This window comes from Heptranchias perlo, chromosome 2, assembly GCF_035084215.1.
Source record: "Heptranchias perlo isolate sHepPer1 chromosome 2, sHepPer1.hap1, whole genome shotgun sequence".
NCBI lineage: Eukaryota > Metazoa > Chordata > Chondrichthyes > Hexanchiformes > Hexanchidae > Heptranchias > Heptranchias perlo.
The window spans coordinates 39,570,002-39,588,077 of record NC_090326.1 but is presented as its reverse complement, the minus strand read 5'-3'; the positions used below and the strand labels follow the sequence as shown (position 1 = coordinate 39,588,077).

Genomic DNA, 18,076 nt, shown 5'->3' with positions numbered 1-18,076 from the left:
CAATAAAAATGACTTTATTTTAAAGGATTGATTAGAGATTCTTAACAATAGAATAAATGGATATTTAATTCATAACATATATCAAATGGCAAGCTTTTCTGTAATGTATTCCATCACTGTTCTATATGGCCGTTATATTCACAAATGTGGAACCCAACATGAATACAGAAATGCTTGGAGAAGGGCATGGGGATGAACTGATTGGGAAGCAATGTGTAGTGCTATGAGGAGGAGTGACTTTTACCTCCACCAGCAGTAGGCGGAGGGAAAGGCAAATCAAATTACCATACCGTACATACTATGTCAGAAGGTACTCCGAAGATATAAACTGTGAGGAAGGCAACGGGAAACCACCTCAGCTACTCCTCCCTGGTAAGTGCCTCAAGAATCTCATGTGTGAGACTTGAGTTAGGACCTGCCCTAGGGCAGAACATGACGGATAGACGGACCCTATGTGACACCTACCTCCAGAGCTGGAGCCTGAGGTCACAGTAGAGTGCTTAGGGAATTTCTAGTTGAGGGTTGGTACCTTTCACAGAGCTGGAACTGTCTGACCATTCTGGTTAAAATGGAATTGAACCCCAAATTCTGTCCACCTGATCTTCCGCTGGAGGTACCATTGGTCGTACCAATGAATAGGCAGCTGGGTTACCTTCTGTATATGACCTGTGGATGTATTACTCTGCATTGGTACTCCCTTAAATCGCTCCATCAGTCTGTAAAAGGTGGATGTTGTTTACTTGATGTGGAGATGCTGGTGATGGACTGGGGTGGACAAATGTAAGGACTTGCACAACACCAGGTTATAGTCCAACAGTTTTATTTGAAATCACAAGCTTTCGGAGCTTTCCTCCTCACCTGACGAAGGAGGAAAGCTCCGAAAGCTTGTGATTTCAAATAAAACTGTTGGACTATAACCTGGTGTTGTGCTAGTCCTTACAGTAGTTTACTTGGACAGTTGGTGGAAAAGCACCCCTCACCTGCATCACAATAAATTCTCAATATGGGCTACATTTTCGACTGTACTGCCTAGGTGTGAATTATCAGTTGGGTGGAGTGCATTGAGGAAAATCAGGTTGCGGGGGGAGGGGGAGGGGGGGTGGGTGGGGAATTGTTCGCTGGTAGCAGAGTCTGCCTGATTTTCTTTTCATTCATTTAAATGGAGAGAATATCAGGTGGAACCCTCCCCCATCCGATTTTCCATTCCGTGTACTGCCCAGGCCATGCTTAAAGCCCAGGGGGTAAAGATGAAAATCTGCCATTAATGGCGAGAGGGGGGGGGGAGGGTAGGGGACAAGAGACAAATGGGTTGACATCACCACCACAGTATCAAGTGAATCTAAACAGGCTGGAGACAAAGCAAAATAGAAACTGAAAATAAAAACAGGGACATTTTGTACTAATTCTGTCTCACTCAGGAAGACCACTTGGATAACTGATGTGGGCAATGGGAAAATGTTACACAGGTGCAGTTGTGGATGTCCTTCTGAGGTTTGAGCTGAGTTATATTGTTGGGACAGAATAAGGGGAACTTTACTCTGCATTTAACTGTGTCACACCTGACCTAGAAGTGCCTGAAATGCATTTCAGATCATTACAACTCGCTGCATAAAAAAATGTTTCCTCATATCGCCTCTGGTTCTTTTGCTGATTACCTTAAATCTGCATCCTCTGCTTACCGACCCATCTGCCACTCGAAACAGTTTCTCCTTATTTGCTCTATCAAAGCCGTTCATGATTTTGAACACCTCCATCAAATCTCCCCTTAACCTTCTCTGTTCTAAGGAGAACAATTCAAGCTTCTCCAGTCTTTCCACATAACTGAAGTCTCTCATCCCTGCCACCATTCTAGTAAATCTCTTCTGCTCCCTTTCTAAGGCCTCGACATCCATCCTAAAGTGTGGTGCCCAGAAATGGTCACAATACTCCAGCTGAGGCCTAACCGGTATTTTATAAAGGTTTAGCGTAACTTCTTTGCTTTTGTACTCTATGCCTCTATTAATAAAGCCCAGGATCCCGTATGCTTTTTTAACAGCCTTCTCAACTTGTCCTGCCACCTTCAAAAATTTGTGTATGTGCACCCCCAAGTCTCTCTGTTCCTGCATCCCCTTTAAAATTGCACCATTTAATGTTGCCTCTCCTCATTCTTCCTACCAAAATGCATCACTTCACACTTCTCTGTGTTAAATTTCATCTGCCATGTCTGCCCATTTCACCAGTCTTTCTACGTCCTTCTGAAGTCTGTTTCTATCCTCCACATTGTTTACTACATTTCCGAGTTTTGTGTCATCTGCAAACTTTGAAATTATATCTGTATATCCAAGTCTAGGACATTAATATATATCAAAAAGAGCAGTGGTCCTAATACTGACCCCTGGGGAACACCACTGTATACTTCCCTCCAGTCTGAAAAACAACTGTTCACCACTACTCTCTGCTTTCTGTCCCCTAGCCAATTTTGTATCCATGCTGTCACTGTCCCTTTAATCCCATGGGTTTTAATTTTGCTAACAAGTCTATTATGTGGTACTTTACCAAATGCCCTCTTGAAAGTCCAAATACACATCAACTGCACCACCCTCGTCAGCCCTCTCCATTACTTAATCAAAGAGCTCAATCAAGTTAGTCAAACATGATTTTCCTTTATTAGCCCATACTTTTTTCAAGTGCCAATTTATTTTGTCCCGGATTACTGTCTCTAAACATTTCCTCACTACTGACGTTAGGCTGACTGGCCTGTAATTGCTGGATTTATCCCTCTCCCCTTTTTTGAACAGAGGTGTAACATTTGCAATTATCCAGTCCTCCGGCACCATCCCCATATCTAAGGAGGATTGGAAGATTGTGGCCAGAGCCTACGCCATTTCTACCCTTACTTCCCTCAGTAACCTGGGATGCGTCCCACCCGGACTGGGTGACTTTTCTACTTTGAGTAGCACAAAGAAGTAATTAAAAAGCAGGGAAGGGTAAATGAACAATAGACCAACCAATCTATAGAAGATAGGATAATGAATAATAACCAGAAATGAGAAAACATATTTAAGCCAAACAAATTGGCAAAGCTACAAAAACACTGGATTGTAGTAACTAATTATATACAAAGGTACAGGTGCAGAAAATAATCAATAAGGCTAATGGAATGTTGGCCTTTATATCGAGAGGACTAGAGTACAAGAGGGCAGAAGTTATGCTGCAGCTATACAAAACCCTGGTTAGACCGCACCTGGAGTACTGTGAGCAGTTCTGGGCACCGCACCTTCGGAAGGACATATTGGCCTTGGAGGGAGTGCAGCGTAGGTTTACTAGAATGATACCTGGACTTCAAGGGTTAAGTTACGAGGAGAGATTACACAAATTGGGGTTGTATTCTCTAGAGTTTAGAAGGTTAAGGGGTGATCTGATCGAAGTTTATAAGATATTAAGGGGAACGGATAGGGTGGATAGAGAGAAACTATTTCCGCTGGTTGGGGATTCTAGGAGTAGGGGACACAGTCTAAAAATTAGAGCCAGACCTTTCAGGAGCGAGATTGGAAAACATTTCTACACACAAAGGGTGGTAGAAGTTTGGAACTCTCTTCCGCAAACGGCAATTGATACTAGCTCAATTGCTAAATTTAAATCTGAGATAGACAGCTTTTTGGCAACCAAAGGTATTAAGGGATATGGGCCAAAGGCAGGTATATGGAGTTAGATCACAGATCAGCCATGATCTTATCAAGTGGCGCAGCAGGCACGAGGGGCTGAATGCCTACTCCTGTTCCTATGTTCCTATCCCGCCGTCTTTAATTGCCGGCGGGAGTCCCACATGCGGGGGCTGCGCGCACATGTCTGAGCGTCACTGGGGAACCCGGAAGTGGGCGGATTGGAGCCGGGCTCCAGACCTGCCCCGGGAATCTCCAATTTCGCAGCCCCCCCCGCCACGAACACACCCGCTCGGGGGTGCGAAAATCGAGCCCATAGTCTCAGGATAAGGGGTCGGCCATTTAGGACTGAGATGAGGAGAAATTTCTTTACTCGAGGGTTGTGAATCTTTGGAATTCCGTACCCCAGAGGGCTGCGGATGCTCAGTCGTTGAGTATATTCAAGGCTGAGATAGATAGATTTTTGGACTCTTAGGGACTCAAGGGAAATGGGGATCAAGTGGAAATGTGGAGTTGAGGTCAAAGATCAGCCATGATCTTATTGAATGGCGGAGCAGGCTCGAGGGGACATTTGGCCTACTCCTGCTCCTATTTCTTATGTTCTTATGTACGAAAACTACTTCAGATGGGACATCCAACCAAGATCCCATATGTCTGTTCTGATTACATTAAAAATCACACAGCGCTATTCAAAGATGAGCAGGGAGTTTTAGTGTTTGAGCCAGCATTGCTCACTCAACCATCATCACCGGAAAAAAAGATTCACAGCCGTTCCACTGCTTGTTGCCAGTGGGATATTGCTGGAATACCATGGTGTTACATTTACCAACATAACAACAGCCCCCTGCAATCCTACAGTAATTCATTGTGCCAATCCACAATAGTGATAGGAAAAAAGTTCAATAAATTGCATAAATGCAGTACTTTGTTTACAATGGTTGAGTTTATCCAATCTCACACACTAATTTTCTGCCCCTTTATTCAGTATTCCAGGTCAGAAGTTGTCCTCACCTTCTTTGAAAGATCATCAATAGACCAAGTATTAAAAAATGACACAATCCAGAAGGTTCAGATGAGTTTCCAAAGCCCTGTCAAAATATCAGGTGAGTGATTCCTTTGACAATTCTTCCCATTTCACTGACACATTATGGAGTGGGCCAGATGAATTTTACAAAAGACAGCTAGTTTGAAGCTGTGCTTTTTCAATGGACTAGCTAGAGTGCAGAAAAGCACCAAGTGGAACACTCTGTCTATTAGTTGTATTGTCTGTGGTGCTCTACTTTGACAAATCGATTCTGTGCTTTTGCGCAAACAAGGATTTAAAAATAAATTCTTCAGAAGCCATGCCTGGAACGTTTTAGCTATTACAAAATATTTTCAACGCAGAGATTATTAAAATAAATGATTTTCCGATTGCGCCCGTGGTGGTATTGATTGAATCGTACACTCAATCATAATAGCAGTTAATAGCCATCTGCCTGAACCCTTCGAGTTACAAAGGTTCATTCCGTGCTGAGTGGGCTGCCACCTGCAGCAGTAGGCCCACGTCAGTTCAAAACCCAACCTCGATTGTCATTTGAGGTTCAAGTACTGTTTGTGGGTGAGTCTCAATAGTTCTTAAGTACTAGGGGTAGTGTTTCATGGTAGCAGAGAGCTATGTCAGACAGGAAGAGGAAAAATCATCAAGGAGTCCTGCTCCACCTCATGAATTGTGCTTTCTGTCAATTGATGCAGAGTACTGTTGATAGAGAAGGAAAAGGATTTGGGTGTGATTATTGATCATTCACTGAAAGTACTCAGCCAATGCAAAGCTGTTGTCAACATGACTAGTCAAATAAAGGATGCATCTCGGCAGCATTTGATTACATATCAAAACAAGTTATTTTAACCTTGTATAGGTCATCAGTGAAGGAACATTTGGAAAGTTGTGCCCATCGTAGGCTAGATTGTACATAGTCTGTGGAAAGAACTAGTGACATGGGTAGAATAGTTTTTCTCATTCTGTACTTCCTTATTTTCTAATGCCAGAGGTAATTCAGGCCTTTTGACTGAAGGTAGCTTAATTAAAAAGGTGGGTGAGTGTCAAAAGGTAAATCTCCCAAATTCATTATGAATTGCCATTTCTTTTCTTAGAGCAGTTGGTTTGATAATATTAGTGATGGTGTAGACAGATTGTTTATACTGTGGGTTTTTGTACAGGCCTCACCACAGACCATTCCTGTCCATGTGACACTGCAGCCCTGATCTTGTGAGGCTCTGTACTGCTGGTGGGGCCACACATGCAGCCAGCAGGGGTCGAAAATAGGGCACACACTGTTGAGGGCGCAACTTTTAAAGGCACAATTTGGGGAGTTCTAGAAGGCCAAGCAATCAGCATGAGTGTGCCTCATATTAATATTTAAATCAAGGCCCCACACTGAATTTTGAGAGTTTGGGTGAGGCTCCTCCCACAGCGTTAACCTAGTCCATGAAAACCGGGCACATAAACACTTGAGCAGGCTTAGTGGGTTATCATAAAACAAATTTGTTGGTTTGTATTGCCTGCATTTGTTTATTTTTTTTGCTGGAAGCATTTAGGAGGTTGTGCATTCATCATTGTACATGTATCTTTTTGGAGTCCCTGGTGCATCCCTTTTGTACAATCCTTGCTTTCGCTGTACTGCATTTGTGTTTAAAATGCCAAATAGCGGCAGCACCACATGACAACCCCAATGCAGGAGGAGACAGCATTCCATTAATGTGCCTTAGTTTACAACCACAAAAATGTCATCCTGGATGTTAATGCCCATTTTCCAGGGAGCACCCCTGATGCTTTCATTCTCTAGCAGTCCACAATACCTGTATTGTATGAACCGAGGGACAGAATGTTCAGATGATTCTTGGGGGATAAGGGCTACCTTTTGCAACCGTGGCTCCTAACTCCAGTTAGGAACCTGCATTGCTTGGACTGAAGGAGCTGTGGTACACTCCATCAAAATGGTTCAAAATCATTAACGTCTTCTGTCTGCTGTACATTTTGGCACCTCAAGGAGGGATGAGCATGAAAGTAGAGGATGAGGAGGCCAGTGGCACATCAGACCCACACAAAGAGGACAAGGAAGAGAAGGAGGCAGAGATGGAGTGTGTTGATGTATAAGGAAGGAGAGTGTCCCAAAACACTGTCACTCAGAACTACATGTAGTAAACAACACTTGCTCCCACCTACCATCTTTCTTCCAACTTTGTCTGCAGGGTGCACAAATGGTAAATTCCCTGTTGTCATACTGACCTGGCAGGTTGCCCATGGTTCCCGCGCTTACAGCCTTCACCTGCCCCCTCCCTCCCAATAGCATTGAACCATCAAACAAAGGGGAAAATAAAGATTCATCATTTATTTAAGAGTCTGCACAAAATTGACCTTACCTGTTACCTACAGCTGTGCTGCCCCTCAGTGAATGTGTACGGTGTGCTCGATTTACTTAACCTTAAAACTGTGATTAAGTAGTGCCTGTGTGGGAGGAGCAAAAGTGATGGCAGAAAGAAGTTTGGGTGCCAGTAGCTTCCTGGAATGGTTGTGGCCATGTTCCTCTGGGTGCAGAGGTTCCAAATGTCACTGTAACAGCTGAAAACTCGTGTGGCAGTACAGTGGCTGCTAGCTAGCACCTGCTTGCTCTCAGGCACTTGCTGAATCCTATGTGAGGCCTGACTGCAGTGTAAGGATAATGCAGCCACCTTGAGAGGGAGGCACCTCATCAGTCCTTTACGTAGCCACACCACTGATGCTGGGCACCATAGCTGGAGGCCTGGTGAGAACAGCACTTAGGGTATCTCCAATGTGAGTAAAGTTCAGCATCAGTGCTCTATACTCACAATCTCCAAATCTCTTCCATTCAGTTCCAACAGACTCCTGTAGGTGCGTGTCCGAGGTCTCAGTGGTTTGTGAGAGAACCTTTTCCGTGCTTTGTCCCTCCTGACTTTGGGGCACCACTGCAGGTAGCTGTGAACTCGTTCCATGGGATTCTGCAAATCAGCGTGACGGTACAACTCGTAGTGAAGTCATCACCCTGTCATTTTCACATGAGATTGTGATGAAAATGATTGGCGGCTCTTTGGCCCTCCTCCCTACCCGAATTAACAAAAGGTTTGCCACACATTTCATGAGGACTGAGACCCTACAAAAAAAAAGGAATGTTACCCTCACAAAAGGCATTCTTTCTATTATCCTGTTCTGCTGGAGAGCAACCAGAAGTGCCTTAGATCATCCTGGGGGTGCTGAAAAACATTATTCACTGCATCCTCTTTGGCCTGCCCTCGGGGCAATAATGCTTTGGTAATGTTTGGAGCAGAAGCAGCAGTAGTGTCGCATGATCAAGGTATATGCGCCCAAGGTGGTGCGATTACAGAGTTGCAGTTACATGGAATGAACTTAAAGTAAAAAGGAAACACAGCTAATGTGGAGTGTTTGAGCATAAGTGGTTGCAGTTTCAGATCTCACTGGCCCAGGTCCAGCCTGTTATTTACTTATGTTCCCCTCCCATTTCCCCCTGCTTTTCTGTCTTGACAGTGCCACTTGTATTCTCAAGCCTGTTCAGCAAAATAACCAACTTCCAATTGAGCATCAGTATTTCTTGTAGCATCAATTGTTGGGGGGAAAAAAGCACCAGAAAGAAAGTAAAGATCTGTCTTTTTTTATGGGAAGTTTACCAGTTCTGCATCAAATGCTCACATGCATTCAAAAACAGCTAGGTAGCCCACTTTGGTAAACTGAGTAGCCTTTCATGATATTCTGCCCTTGGGATATGAGGAAAGGACTTTTCATGAAATGTTCCGAACATTTACACCAAATGGCCCATTTCATTTACAATCTCCTGTGCTCCAGATATACAGATTTCCCTAGATGTAGGTAGGGGTTAACAAAACAGGGGGGGGGGGAGGAGGGAGGGGAATTTTGCTTCCCAGCCTGCTTACAGATGTTTTTCTGTAAGTTGGTGTAAGTTTGAGCATTTGTACTGCTGACCTCCATCATGCCCATCTTAGAGCCAGGAAACAGCAGTTAAGAACAGCTATCAGGGTAAGGTAGGTTATACAACCTGAATGCTCCATAACTTTGACCTTTGCTGAAAAAAATAGCCAAGGTAAAAAGCAAAATGTTATCCAAAATGAGCTTCATTAGATCTTAATTATACATAGCAGCCAGGCATGTAAAACTGCCAGGAATCGTTAAGACCGGCTGCCAGGACAATGGGTCTTCCAGGCTTAGCAAGTCCCGGCTATTGTAGTCAGCTATGTGTGACCTGCACTTGGGGAATCTAACACTAGTGCAATATAAAAGTGGCTAAAGGTTGTGAAAACACATCATTGATCAGGCCTTGTGTCTGATTGTAAACAATTTTACAACACCAAGTTATAGTCCAGCAATTTTATTTTAAATTCACAAGCTTTCGGAGGCTTCCTCCTTCGTCAGGTGAACGATGTGAAAATTACTCCGGCAAGACTCAGCACCTTCAGAACAGAAGACACAGAAAAAGTACTGGAGAGTAAAAATAGGTATCACCGAAGTTGTATGGTGGCATAGTTCATTGGTCGTCCAATGTGCCAACGGAATGGCAGAGCATGGATTCATGTCCAGTACATTTTTCACATCGTTCACCTGACGAAGGAGGAAGCCTCCGAAAGCTTGTGAATTTAAAATAAAATTGCTGGACTATAACTTGGTGTTGTAAAATTGTTTACAATTGTCAACCCCAGTCCATCACCGGCATCTCCACATTGTGTCTGATTGTGAGAGCATGATCCTCAGTTCATTGTCTTGTTACTGCAACATAAGATTGAAGGAACAGAAATTAAACTTAAGTGAAAAAGTTTCCATTGCCAACAGCAAAGTAATGAATACCCAGAAAATGGTTTCTGACTAAGAGGGGTGGATATTCAGACTAAAAGAGGTTCATTGCATTTCTGAGGCAGATCAATCAAATGTACTCATCAAATATCAAACTCTGTGTCTCTTTGTATGTTTAGCAAATGACACGATTCCACTGTGTGTTGATTAACCTAAACAAATCCAGCTGCTCCAATGGGTATGGTGCTCCCTGGATTGGTCTGTGCTGAACTTTCTGATCTTATTAAGGACAGCAGTTGGTCATTACAATTCACCTCAAGACCCCGGGAAAGCAGAAGGAGAGGAAAATCAGCCAGTTTCCAATTCTGACCAGCATCCCCTGGCCTCTGACCCTTGCTGGAAATTTTGTGCACGTGGATGCTGGGAGATGACACAAGCTGGCTTGATTGTGAGGCTCTATCTGGTCAAATAGCCTGCTGACACTCATTGGCTGGGCTCACCCATGCAGAATGATCACTTAGATGTAGAACCAGAGGACTATCGTCACGTTTGAAGCTATACCCAGCATGTCAATACATTCAGCAGAGGAGGGAGGAAATTGGGGGGAACAAAACCTCTGTCATCCTTTAGAGTGGAGCTCTCACAAGTTTATCCCATTTCACATCAATTTATATAAATTTCAATGCAGATTGATCTCTACTGAAATCATATCCATTTTTAATTTATTCATTTTCCCCCACTCCCACATGCACCACACATAATCCCTTGGCCAAGAGGAGGCAGATGATCTGCTCCCAGGCCTCTGCCGTTACTATGCTTGAACAAACTACGACAAAATGCACCAGTACATTCTGAAGTGAATGGCCTTCCGAATGTTCTTTCTTTCCCTGTAGTTAATGTGCCTTGTCTCCATATGCAGCGCCCCCTGGCAGCAGAGATGAGGAACATGCCCTATGGGCAATGCGGACATGAATCCATGCTCTGCCATTCCGTTGGCACATTGGACGACCAATGAACTATGCCACCATACAACTTCGGTGATACCTATTTTTACTCTCCAGTACTTTTTCTGTGTCTTCTGTTCTGAAGGTGCTGAGTCTTGCCGGAGTAAGAGTTCCATAGGTCTCAGGGGCCCTCCAGCACCTTAGCCAAATGGCCATTCTTCATGCGTGAGTTTAGACCGTGATTGTTAGCAGGTTATTCTACTTGTGGGGAGTCATCACAGCCTAGCCTGAACCCATTCACACCTGACGTCTACTCACGTGCACTTTCCAGCAGGTGCCACTGAACAGTGATTAGCAGTGAGGCCCTTTTGTTATTTTGTCCCTCCCTGGAACAGGATCATTCAGGCCAAATGTAGAAACTACTGCCACCAAGAGCTGAGATCAACTAAATTCCAGTATTCTTTATCAAAACAAAATTGAACCTTTTTAGGAATTTAAAATATCTATTTATCTAAAGGTTTTGAAAATGTCTGCCCCACTACAGGCATCTCAAGAATATAAAAAGATAGAAAGGAAGGCCATCATTTCAGGCTGGGCTTTTCTGACCTGGGGCAGAAAATGATAAGGACCTGTAAATCTGCAAATGTCCTTCACCAAACAGCAATGATTGGCCTTAGGGTCACATCGGCACAGGGAGTACTTGAGCAGTGTCCTTAAAGGGATGCTCTAGGTTCACTTTAAACATCACAACCATGCTCCAGACCCCAGATTATCTGTGAGCAATGCCTTGGGAGATCATTTAGCGCTTTAAAAAATATTCTATCGTGAGTTGATCGTATCCCAAGCATTAACCTTTATGTTACTGAGCTTGTCAGAACTAAACCCTTAATATATTTACAGATAGTTTTGAAATCTTCGAGAATTGTTTTCATTTGGAGGTGCTACATAGAATAAAATTCTTCTCTCAGAGCTTTAGCTGTATTTAGACACAAATGATAAGGAAGCTTCACAGATGGTAAATTACTGGAAATATTTCACATGAAACCTTGTCACATTCCATTCCCCTTTAAGGGGACGCAGTCACTAAGGGTTTATTATAGGCACTTTACCGCCATCTTCTGGTTGAACTTGCAACAGTGAAAGCGAGACTGAACCAGAAGAGTATTGGTGGTAATGAATTTTAGCAAAACGTCAGTCAAAGTATGAAATAGGTACTAAATTATTCACCTCAAGCTGTCAATCAATATCAGAGGCCTAAAATTTCTCTTTTATATTTCTGTCATTGGTGAGCCACTAACATAACAGCAGGAAAGTATCACTTTGACATATTTTGATGAGCGGATGATTGCGGAATGTAGAGAAACAGGCACCTTCAAGATTGATCAAATCCACTGTACTCTGAAGTTCCTTAAATATAAAACAAAGCAAGTCAAGCCGGATAATAGAAAGAATGCTTTTTGTGAGGATAACAGTCCCTCTTTTTTGTAGGGACTCTGTCTTCACGAAAGTGTGTGGCAAATGGCAAACCCTTTGTTAATTTGAGGAGGGAGGAAGGCCAAAGGACCAGCATCATTTTCATCACAATCTCATGTGGAAATGACACGGTGATGAGTTCACTACAATTTATTTACCACCACCCTCAACACTTGTAAAGAAGTGAAAAAAGGGTTTGGCAAATACTTTAACCCTGATTTTAACTCGGGGTGTGTTGGGGGCAGGTGGGTTGCAGGGTGGTCTGAAAACCCCCTGCAGACAGCTGAGCGTGAGGCCCGGGCCATTTTAACTCACAGGCCTCGTTTCCATTTCACTGGATTGTCTCCCTCCTGAAGCTGGAGGGAATGATATAAGAACTGGCGGACGGGAGCGGAAAATCGGGCAGGAGGCTGATGCTGCCTGGGACCCAAGGGGACAGTGAATCAGACGGGGGGGGGGGTTCGAGCTGATCGTGGGCGGAGAAGGGGAGAGGAGGGCTGAGGCTTCCTTTTCGGGCAGGTTCTGTGTTGGTTCCATTCACTAAAACTGATCCCCCCCCCCTTATATTTTTCACATCAAAATGCAATTGGAGGAACAGATCTTTGCTTAATATCTGCTAAAATATCCTTAGAATATAATTTTAAAAATGACTATAAAGTTCTAATACTTATGGCAATAAAGATAATTGAACAGAATTAATTGTTCAGAGTTAAATATATTTTGAAAATTACACTTCAGTACTTTGGGCCAGAGCAGGATTGGGCTCAGCTGTTACTCTAAATAGATTAATGCTTCTGTTAAAATAGCAGGCAGGGGACTGTCATATGAACAATTCAAGTGTTCATCTGCTAATATTGCCAACAGTAATTTCTGGTGTCAATTGTGTTACGTCATTATTTCCACAGTAACTTATTGTGGTCAAAGGCTCACTTTTAGCTTATTAAGCTAGTTAAGCAATTATTAAAAACATATTCTGATTTGATATATTTAATGTCGGTGGTTAATTGCCAGGTGGAAACATGAACAATAGTGTACCTATGGACCAGTGCTAAAAGTATACTGTTCACCCAATATTCACCACCACCAAATGGCCTTATGCTTCCAGACAGAACAATACCCCAGGAATTCCACACTTTCTGCCTTTAAAGGGCCTCTCTGGAATTCATGCCAACTAAGGGCTGCTATGAGTCTCTTTTGAGGCCTTTCAAAAGGCCTGTGAATTTTGGGCCTTTGAGGACAGCCTCTACTCAGATAGCTCAGTTGGCATATGCAATGCCCAACGTGGGGATAAGTCACACAGGCAAGGAAGGTACCGGGCCAATCCCCAGCCTGTGCTGAGTTAAGCTGATCTCAGCCAGGATAGTCATGGGTGAGTTAGAATTGACCTTAACACATCAGGGCTAGATGAAAAATATCAGCCAAGCTTCCTTCTCTTGATCGCTATCCAGTGACTCCTGCTGAAAAGTGTGTGTGTGGTGTTTGTGTGTGTGTGCATGATGTTTGTGTGTTGTATGTGTTTGTGTGTGTATGCGTGTGTGGGTGTGTGTGAGTAGTGTGTGGGTGTGTGTGCATAGTGTGTGGGTGTGGGTGCGTGTGTGTGGGTGTGGGTGTGTGGTGTGAGTGTGTGCGTAGTGTGTGGGTGTGTGTGCGTATGTGTGTGGGTGTGTGTGCGTAGTGTGTGGGTGTGGGTGCGTAGTGTGTGGGTGTGTGTGCGTATGTGCGCGTATGTGTGTGGGTGTGTGTGCGTAGTGTGTGGGTGTGGGTGCGTATGTGTGTGGGTGTGTGTGCGTATGTGTGTGGGTGTGTGTGCGTAGTGTGTGGGTGTGTGTGCGTAGTGTGTGGGTGTGGGTGCGTATGTGTGTGGGTGTGTGTGCGTAGTGTGTGGGTGTGGGTGCGTATGTGTGTGGGTGTGTGTGCGTAGTGTGTGGGTGTGGGTGCGTATGTGTGTGGGTGTGTGTGCGTAGTGTGTGGGTGTGAGTGCGTAGTGTGTGGGTGTGGGTGCGTAGTGTGTGGGTGTGTGTGCGTAGTGTGTGGGTGTGGGTGCGTATGTGTGTGGGTGTGTGTGCGTAGTGTGTGGGTGTGGGTGCGTAGTGTGTGGGTGTGAGTGTGTAGTGTGTGGGTGTGGGTGCGTAGTGTGTGGGTGTGAGTGCGTAGTGTGTGGGTGTGAGTGTGTAGTGTGTGGGTGTGGGTGCGTATGTGTGTGGGTGTGGGTGCGTAGTGTGTGGGTGTGAGTGCGTATTGTGTGGGTGTGAGTGTGTAGTGTGTGGGTGTGGGTGCGTAGTTTGTGGGTGTGAGTGCGTAGTGTGTGGGTGTGGGTGCGTAGTGTGTGGGTGTGAGTGTGTAGTGTGTGGGTGTGGGTGCGTAGTGTGTGGGTGTGGGTGCGTGTGTGGGTGTGTGTGCGTAGTGTGTGGGTGTGTGTGGGTGCGTGTGTGTGTGTGTGTGGGTGTGAGTGCGTGTGTGTGGGTGTGGGTGCGTAGTGTGTGGGTGTGGGTGCGTAGTGTGTGGGTGTGGGTGTTTGGTTGGGTGTGTGTGTGGGTGTTTGGTTGGGTGTGTGTGTGGGTGTGTGTGTGGATGTGTGTGCGTAGTGTGTGGGTGTGGGTGCGTGTGTGTCTAGTGTGAGGAAAGGGCCTGTGACAAGCCCATGGTTGAACAATCTGCTTCCACTTGCTGGCTGGGCTCACACATGAGGAAGGCAGCCCAGGTTTGGTATTGCCTGTGGAACTGTATCCAGCAAAAGTCAGCACCTTCATGGGAGAGTGAGATTAAATTGGAGGGAGAGGAACAGTATGAGGTAGGCCCTGCTCTTCCAAAAGGTCCCCTCTGCCTTGGCTAAATGTTTACATCCCAGCTCATCTAGACATGCAGCGACCCCAGCTGTACACTTCTCATTTACCTGAAACAAACCAGTATTGTTTTATTTTTTCACAGAAATTATGCGTTCAAATGGATTTTGCTTAGCAAACACAGAAACCATTGTCTTTGACCACAGTGTTCCGAATGGGAAAGAGCAGCACATATCGGCAGATTCCACAGAAAATCTGTGAGTAAATCTTTTCTTGACTTTAGTGTAAATGTTTTTCATAATGTGGTTTTATGATGAGTGATTGAAGTAAGTTTAAATGGGATGACTGATAACCAGCAGTAGAGTTCAAGGCTGTAATGGATTTCAGACAACGAGACTAAAGCAATTTATGGACACCAGCAGAACCCACAGGATTGTATTATAGTCTTCAGCTCACCACCGGTTATTTATTATTCTATATATATATATATATAGTTTATTCAATATTACTTTTAAAAATAAAGCTAATTTTCTTGCTGTGTTGGGGTAGCACATGTGTTGTTATGTCATTCTGAGTGAAATGTACAAGTATCAAAAGAAATCCATCCATGGTAAATGTTAATTTTCAGAGGACAGAGAGGTCATTAAAGCAAGAGGTAAATTTAGGCCTGTTTGTTTGGACAATGTGAATAAACTCTTATTTAAATTCTCCCAAAAAGAGACAGATAAATGACAACAATATTTATAGGGCCTGGGTTATGAAGGGAATATGCCCTGGCAGACACTTTGGCCCTGATAATGGTGGGGGGTGGGGGGGCGGTGGGATTTACCGGCCGAGAAACCCGGAAATACAGGTTTCCCGGAAGTCCTGCCGAATTTAACGGCAGGACCTGATTTAAATTTTTCGAATCGGTTTTTCGGCCACAGGCAGCCAGATTGAGAGGCTAGCTGGCTGGCTGTCGGGCGGGTAGGCAGCCGGGGAGGGGAGCGGAGGTGAATCGGACATGGCGGCGGGGGGCGGGGGGGAGTTGGACATCAGATTAAACTGAGGCCCTGTCTGACCTCTCAGGCGGACATAAAAGATCCCCTGGCACTATTCGAAGAAGAGCAAGAGAGTTCTTCCGGGTGTCCCGGCCAATATTTATCCCTCAAAGCACAGATTCTCTGGTCATTATCATATCGCTGTTTGTGGGACCTTGCTGTGCGCAAATTGGCTGCTGTGTTTCCTAAATTACATCAGTGACTACACCTCAAAAGTACTTCATTGGTTGTAAAGCACTTTGGGACCTCCTGAGGTCGTGAAAGGTGCCATATAAATGCAAGTCCTTCTTTTTGTTCTCTCTTTGAAGTCACACGGTTCCAGGTTGGGGCAGTAACACTGCACAAGAGCAATGTACTGTGCTTATGATTCCTCAGAGTTGTCATCTCACCTATGGTTTTGTGGGGAGGCACGGAATGGAAGTCAGGCCCTGACTAGGAGGCAGAGAAGATTTGGCACCTGCCAGTGGATCAGTTATAGACCAACATTGGCAGAGCCCTGGAACCAGCTCGTCTGCCTGTCCTCGCGGTTAAGAATGGTGCATGGATTAAAATTTGGTCCAAGTTTGGGCACTGTGTTCTATGGCCTCGCTGCGTTCCATACTAATTTCTCCAAGGCAGTGCTGGGAGTGGAACATCGACCCTCAAATTTCTTCATTAGTCGCTCAGCCGAGGCTGGGCTATTCTCAGTTATTTGATTTTTAACCTGGTTCATCCCATTGGCTGCTTAACAGCAAATGAGCTTTCTCTGCTGAGGTGTGCAAAGTCTGGTAATTGCTTCTATCTATCATTTGGCTAACATTTCAAAATCTACAACTCAGCAAATATTGGGAACCTCATTGTTCCTCCCTTTCTGAAGTCAGGTCTCCATCCTGGAGTGGATTGTCAACGTTCTCCCAGGACACTGCTAATCTTGCTCTGAACTGACTGCTAAGAAGGTGCATAAAAGCGGCCCATGATGATTCTTCCTCAGGCCAATTACTCCTCCTGTGGGAAAGTATAGGGTTTGGAATCTGGCTACATTGTCATGGCTGAGATCAAAAACTCGGCGTTGTGGGTGCTGACCTTAGTCTTGCTTCCCTGATTCACTACAGGTGCCCTGACCCTCGTCAGTTCACTGGTAATATATTTTAGTAAGAATGTTTTCTGTTTCTCCTGTCTGCTGGGTTGGGAGGGGGTGATGGTTTAGTGGTTCCGTTTACATCTGCTTTCTACATCTACTGGGCTGATTGGGAGCTTGTCTACATCCAGTCACGTAAGTTGCCTCTGCTTTATTTGGTGATATAGTTATAGATGGGGTGGGGGGGAAGGGTGGGGGGGACAGTTGATATGTCGATGTTCGCTGGAGAACTGCACAGGTTGATGCACTGACCGGTGGAATTAGGACCTTCAGGATTTACAGGTATGTGAGATTACAGCCCACAAAAGTGAAGCTTCCGCCCTCCTCCTCGAATAATAAGTAGCATTACTGTCCTCACCGCTCATTGAGGTTATCCATGGATGGGAAAGGAGGAGTAGCATTGGCAGAAAAAGGCCCATTTCTAATACAGAAAGAGCTTGGCGTTGAATTTCCGCAGAGGTTCTCCTGCTCGTTCACCGTAACTTCGGAGGAAAAGCTTGGGGGGAGCCCCAGGAAAGTGGTGGATGAGCAGGAGAACCTCTGCAAGAAATCTCCCCCTCCCCCCACCTCATTTATTTTCAACTGCATGTTTCATTTCTCAACAAATATAATGGTAATGCCTGAGATATGGGAGCCGGGGCCAATAATGTTCTCAGCAGTGAGCTGCTGCTTGTGCAGCCACCGAAAGCGGTTAATGCAGCCAGCAAGTCTAGGAGACAGTAATCACAGGCCTGTGATGAGCAAGAACACAGGCTGTATCCAATAATTCATAATAAGGAAGAAAGTCTCCCTGTCTGATCACATAAACCGTGGCTCAGTTGGTAGCACTCTCGCCTCTGAGTCAGAAGGTCCCACTCCAGAGATTTGAGCACATAATCCAGGCTGACACTTCAATGCTGTACTGTGGGAGCGCTGCTTTCAGATGGAAGTAAAAGATCCCATATCACTATTCGAAGAAGAGCTGGGGAGTTCTCCCCAATGTCCTGGCCAATATTTATCCCGAAACCATCATCACTAAAACAGGTTACCTGGCCATTATTTCATTGCTGTTTGTGGGACCTTTCTGTGTGCAAATTGGCTGCTGTGTTTCCTATAGTGCAACAGTGATAACACTTCAAAAGTATCATAGGATGGTTACAGCACAGAAGGAGGCCATTCGGCCCATCGAGTCCTTGCCGGCTCTTTGTAAGAGCAATCCAGTTAGTCCAATTCCCCCGCTCTTTCCCCGTAGCCCTGCAATTTTTTTCCCTTCAAGTATTT

At 44.8% G+C, this 18,076-nt stretch overlaps 1 protein-coding gene across 1 annotated transcript in view; it reads left to right on the top strand.

Moving 5' to 3' along the window:
• pxdc1b (PX domain containing 1b) overlaps nt 1-18,076 on the top strand; it is a 65,845-nt gene that overhangs the window by 31,672 nt on the left and 16,097 nt on the right. The window contains exons 3-4 of the mRNA XM_068001772.1: nt 4,627-4,744; nt 14,805-14,916. Coding sequence (XP_067857873.1) covers nt 4,627-4,744; nt 14,805-14,916 — 230 coding nt within the window. The remainder of the gene's footprint in view (nt 1-4,626; nt 4,745-14,804; nt 14,917-18,076) is intronic.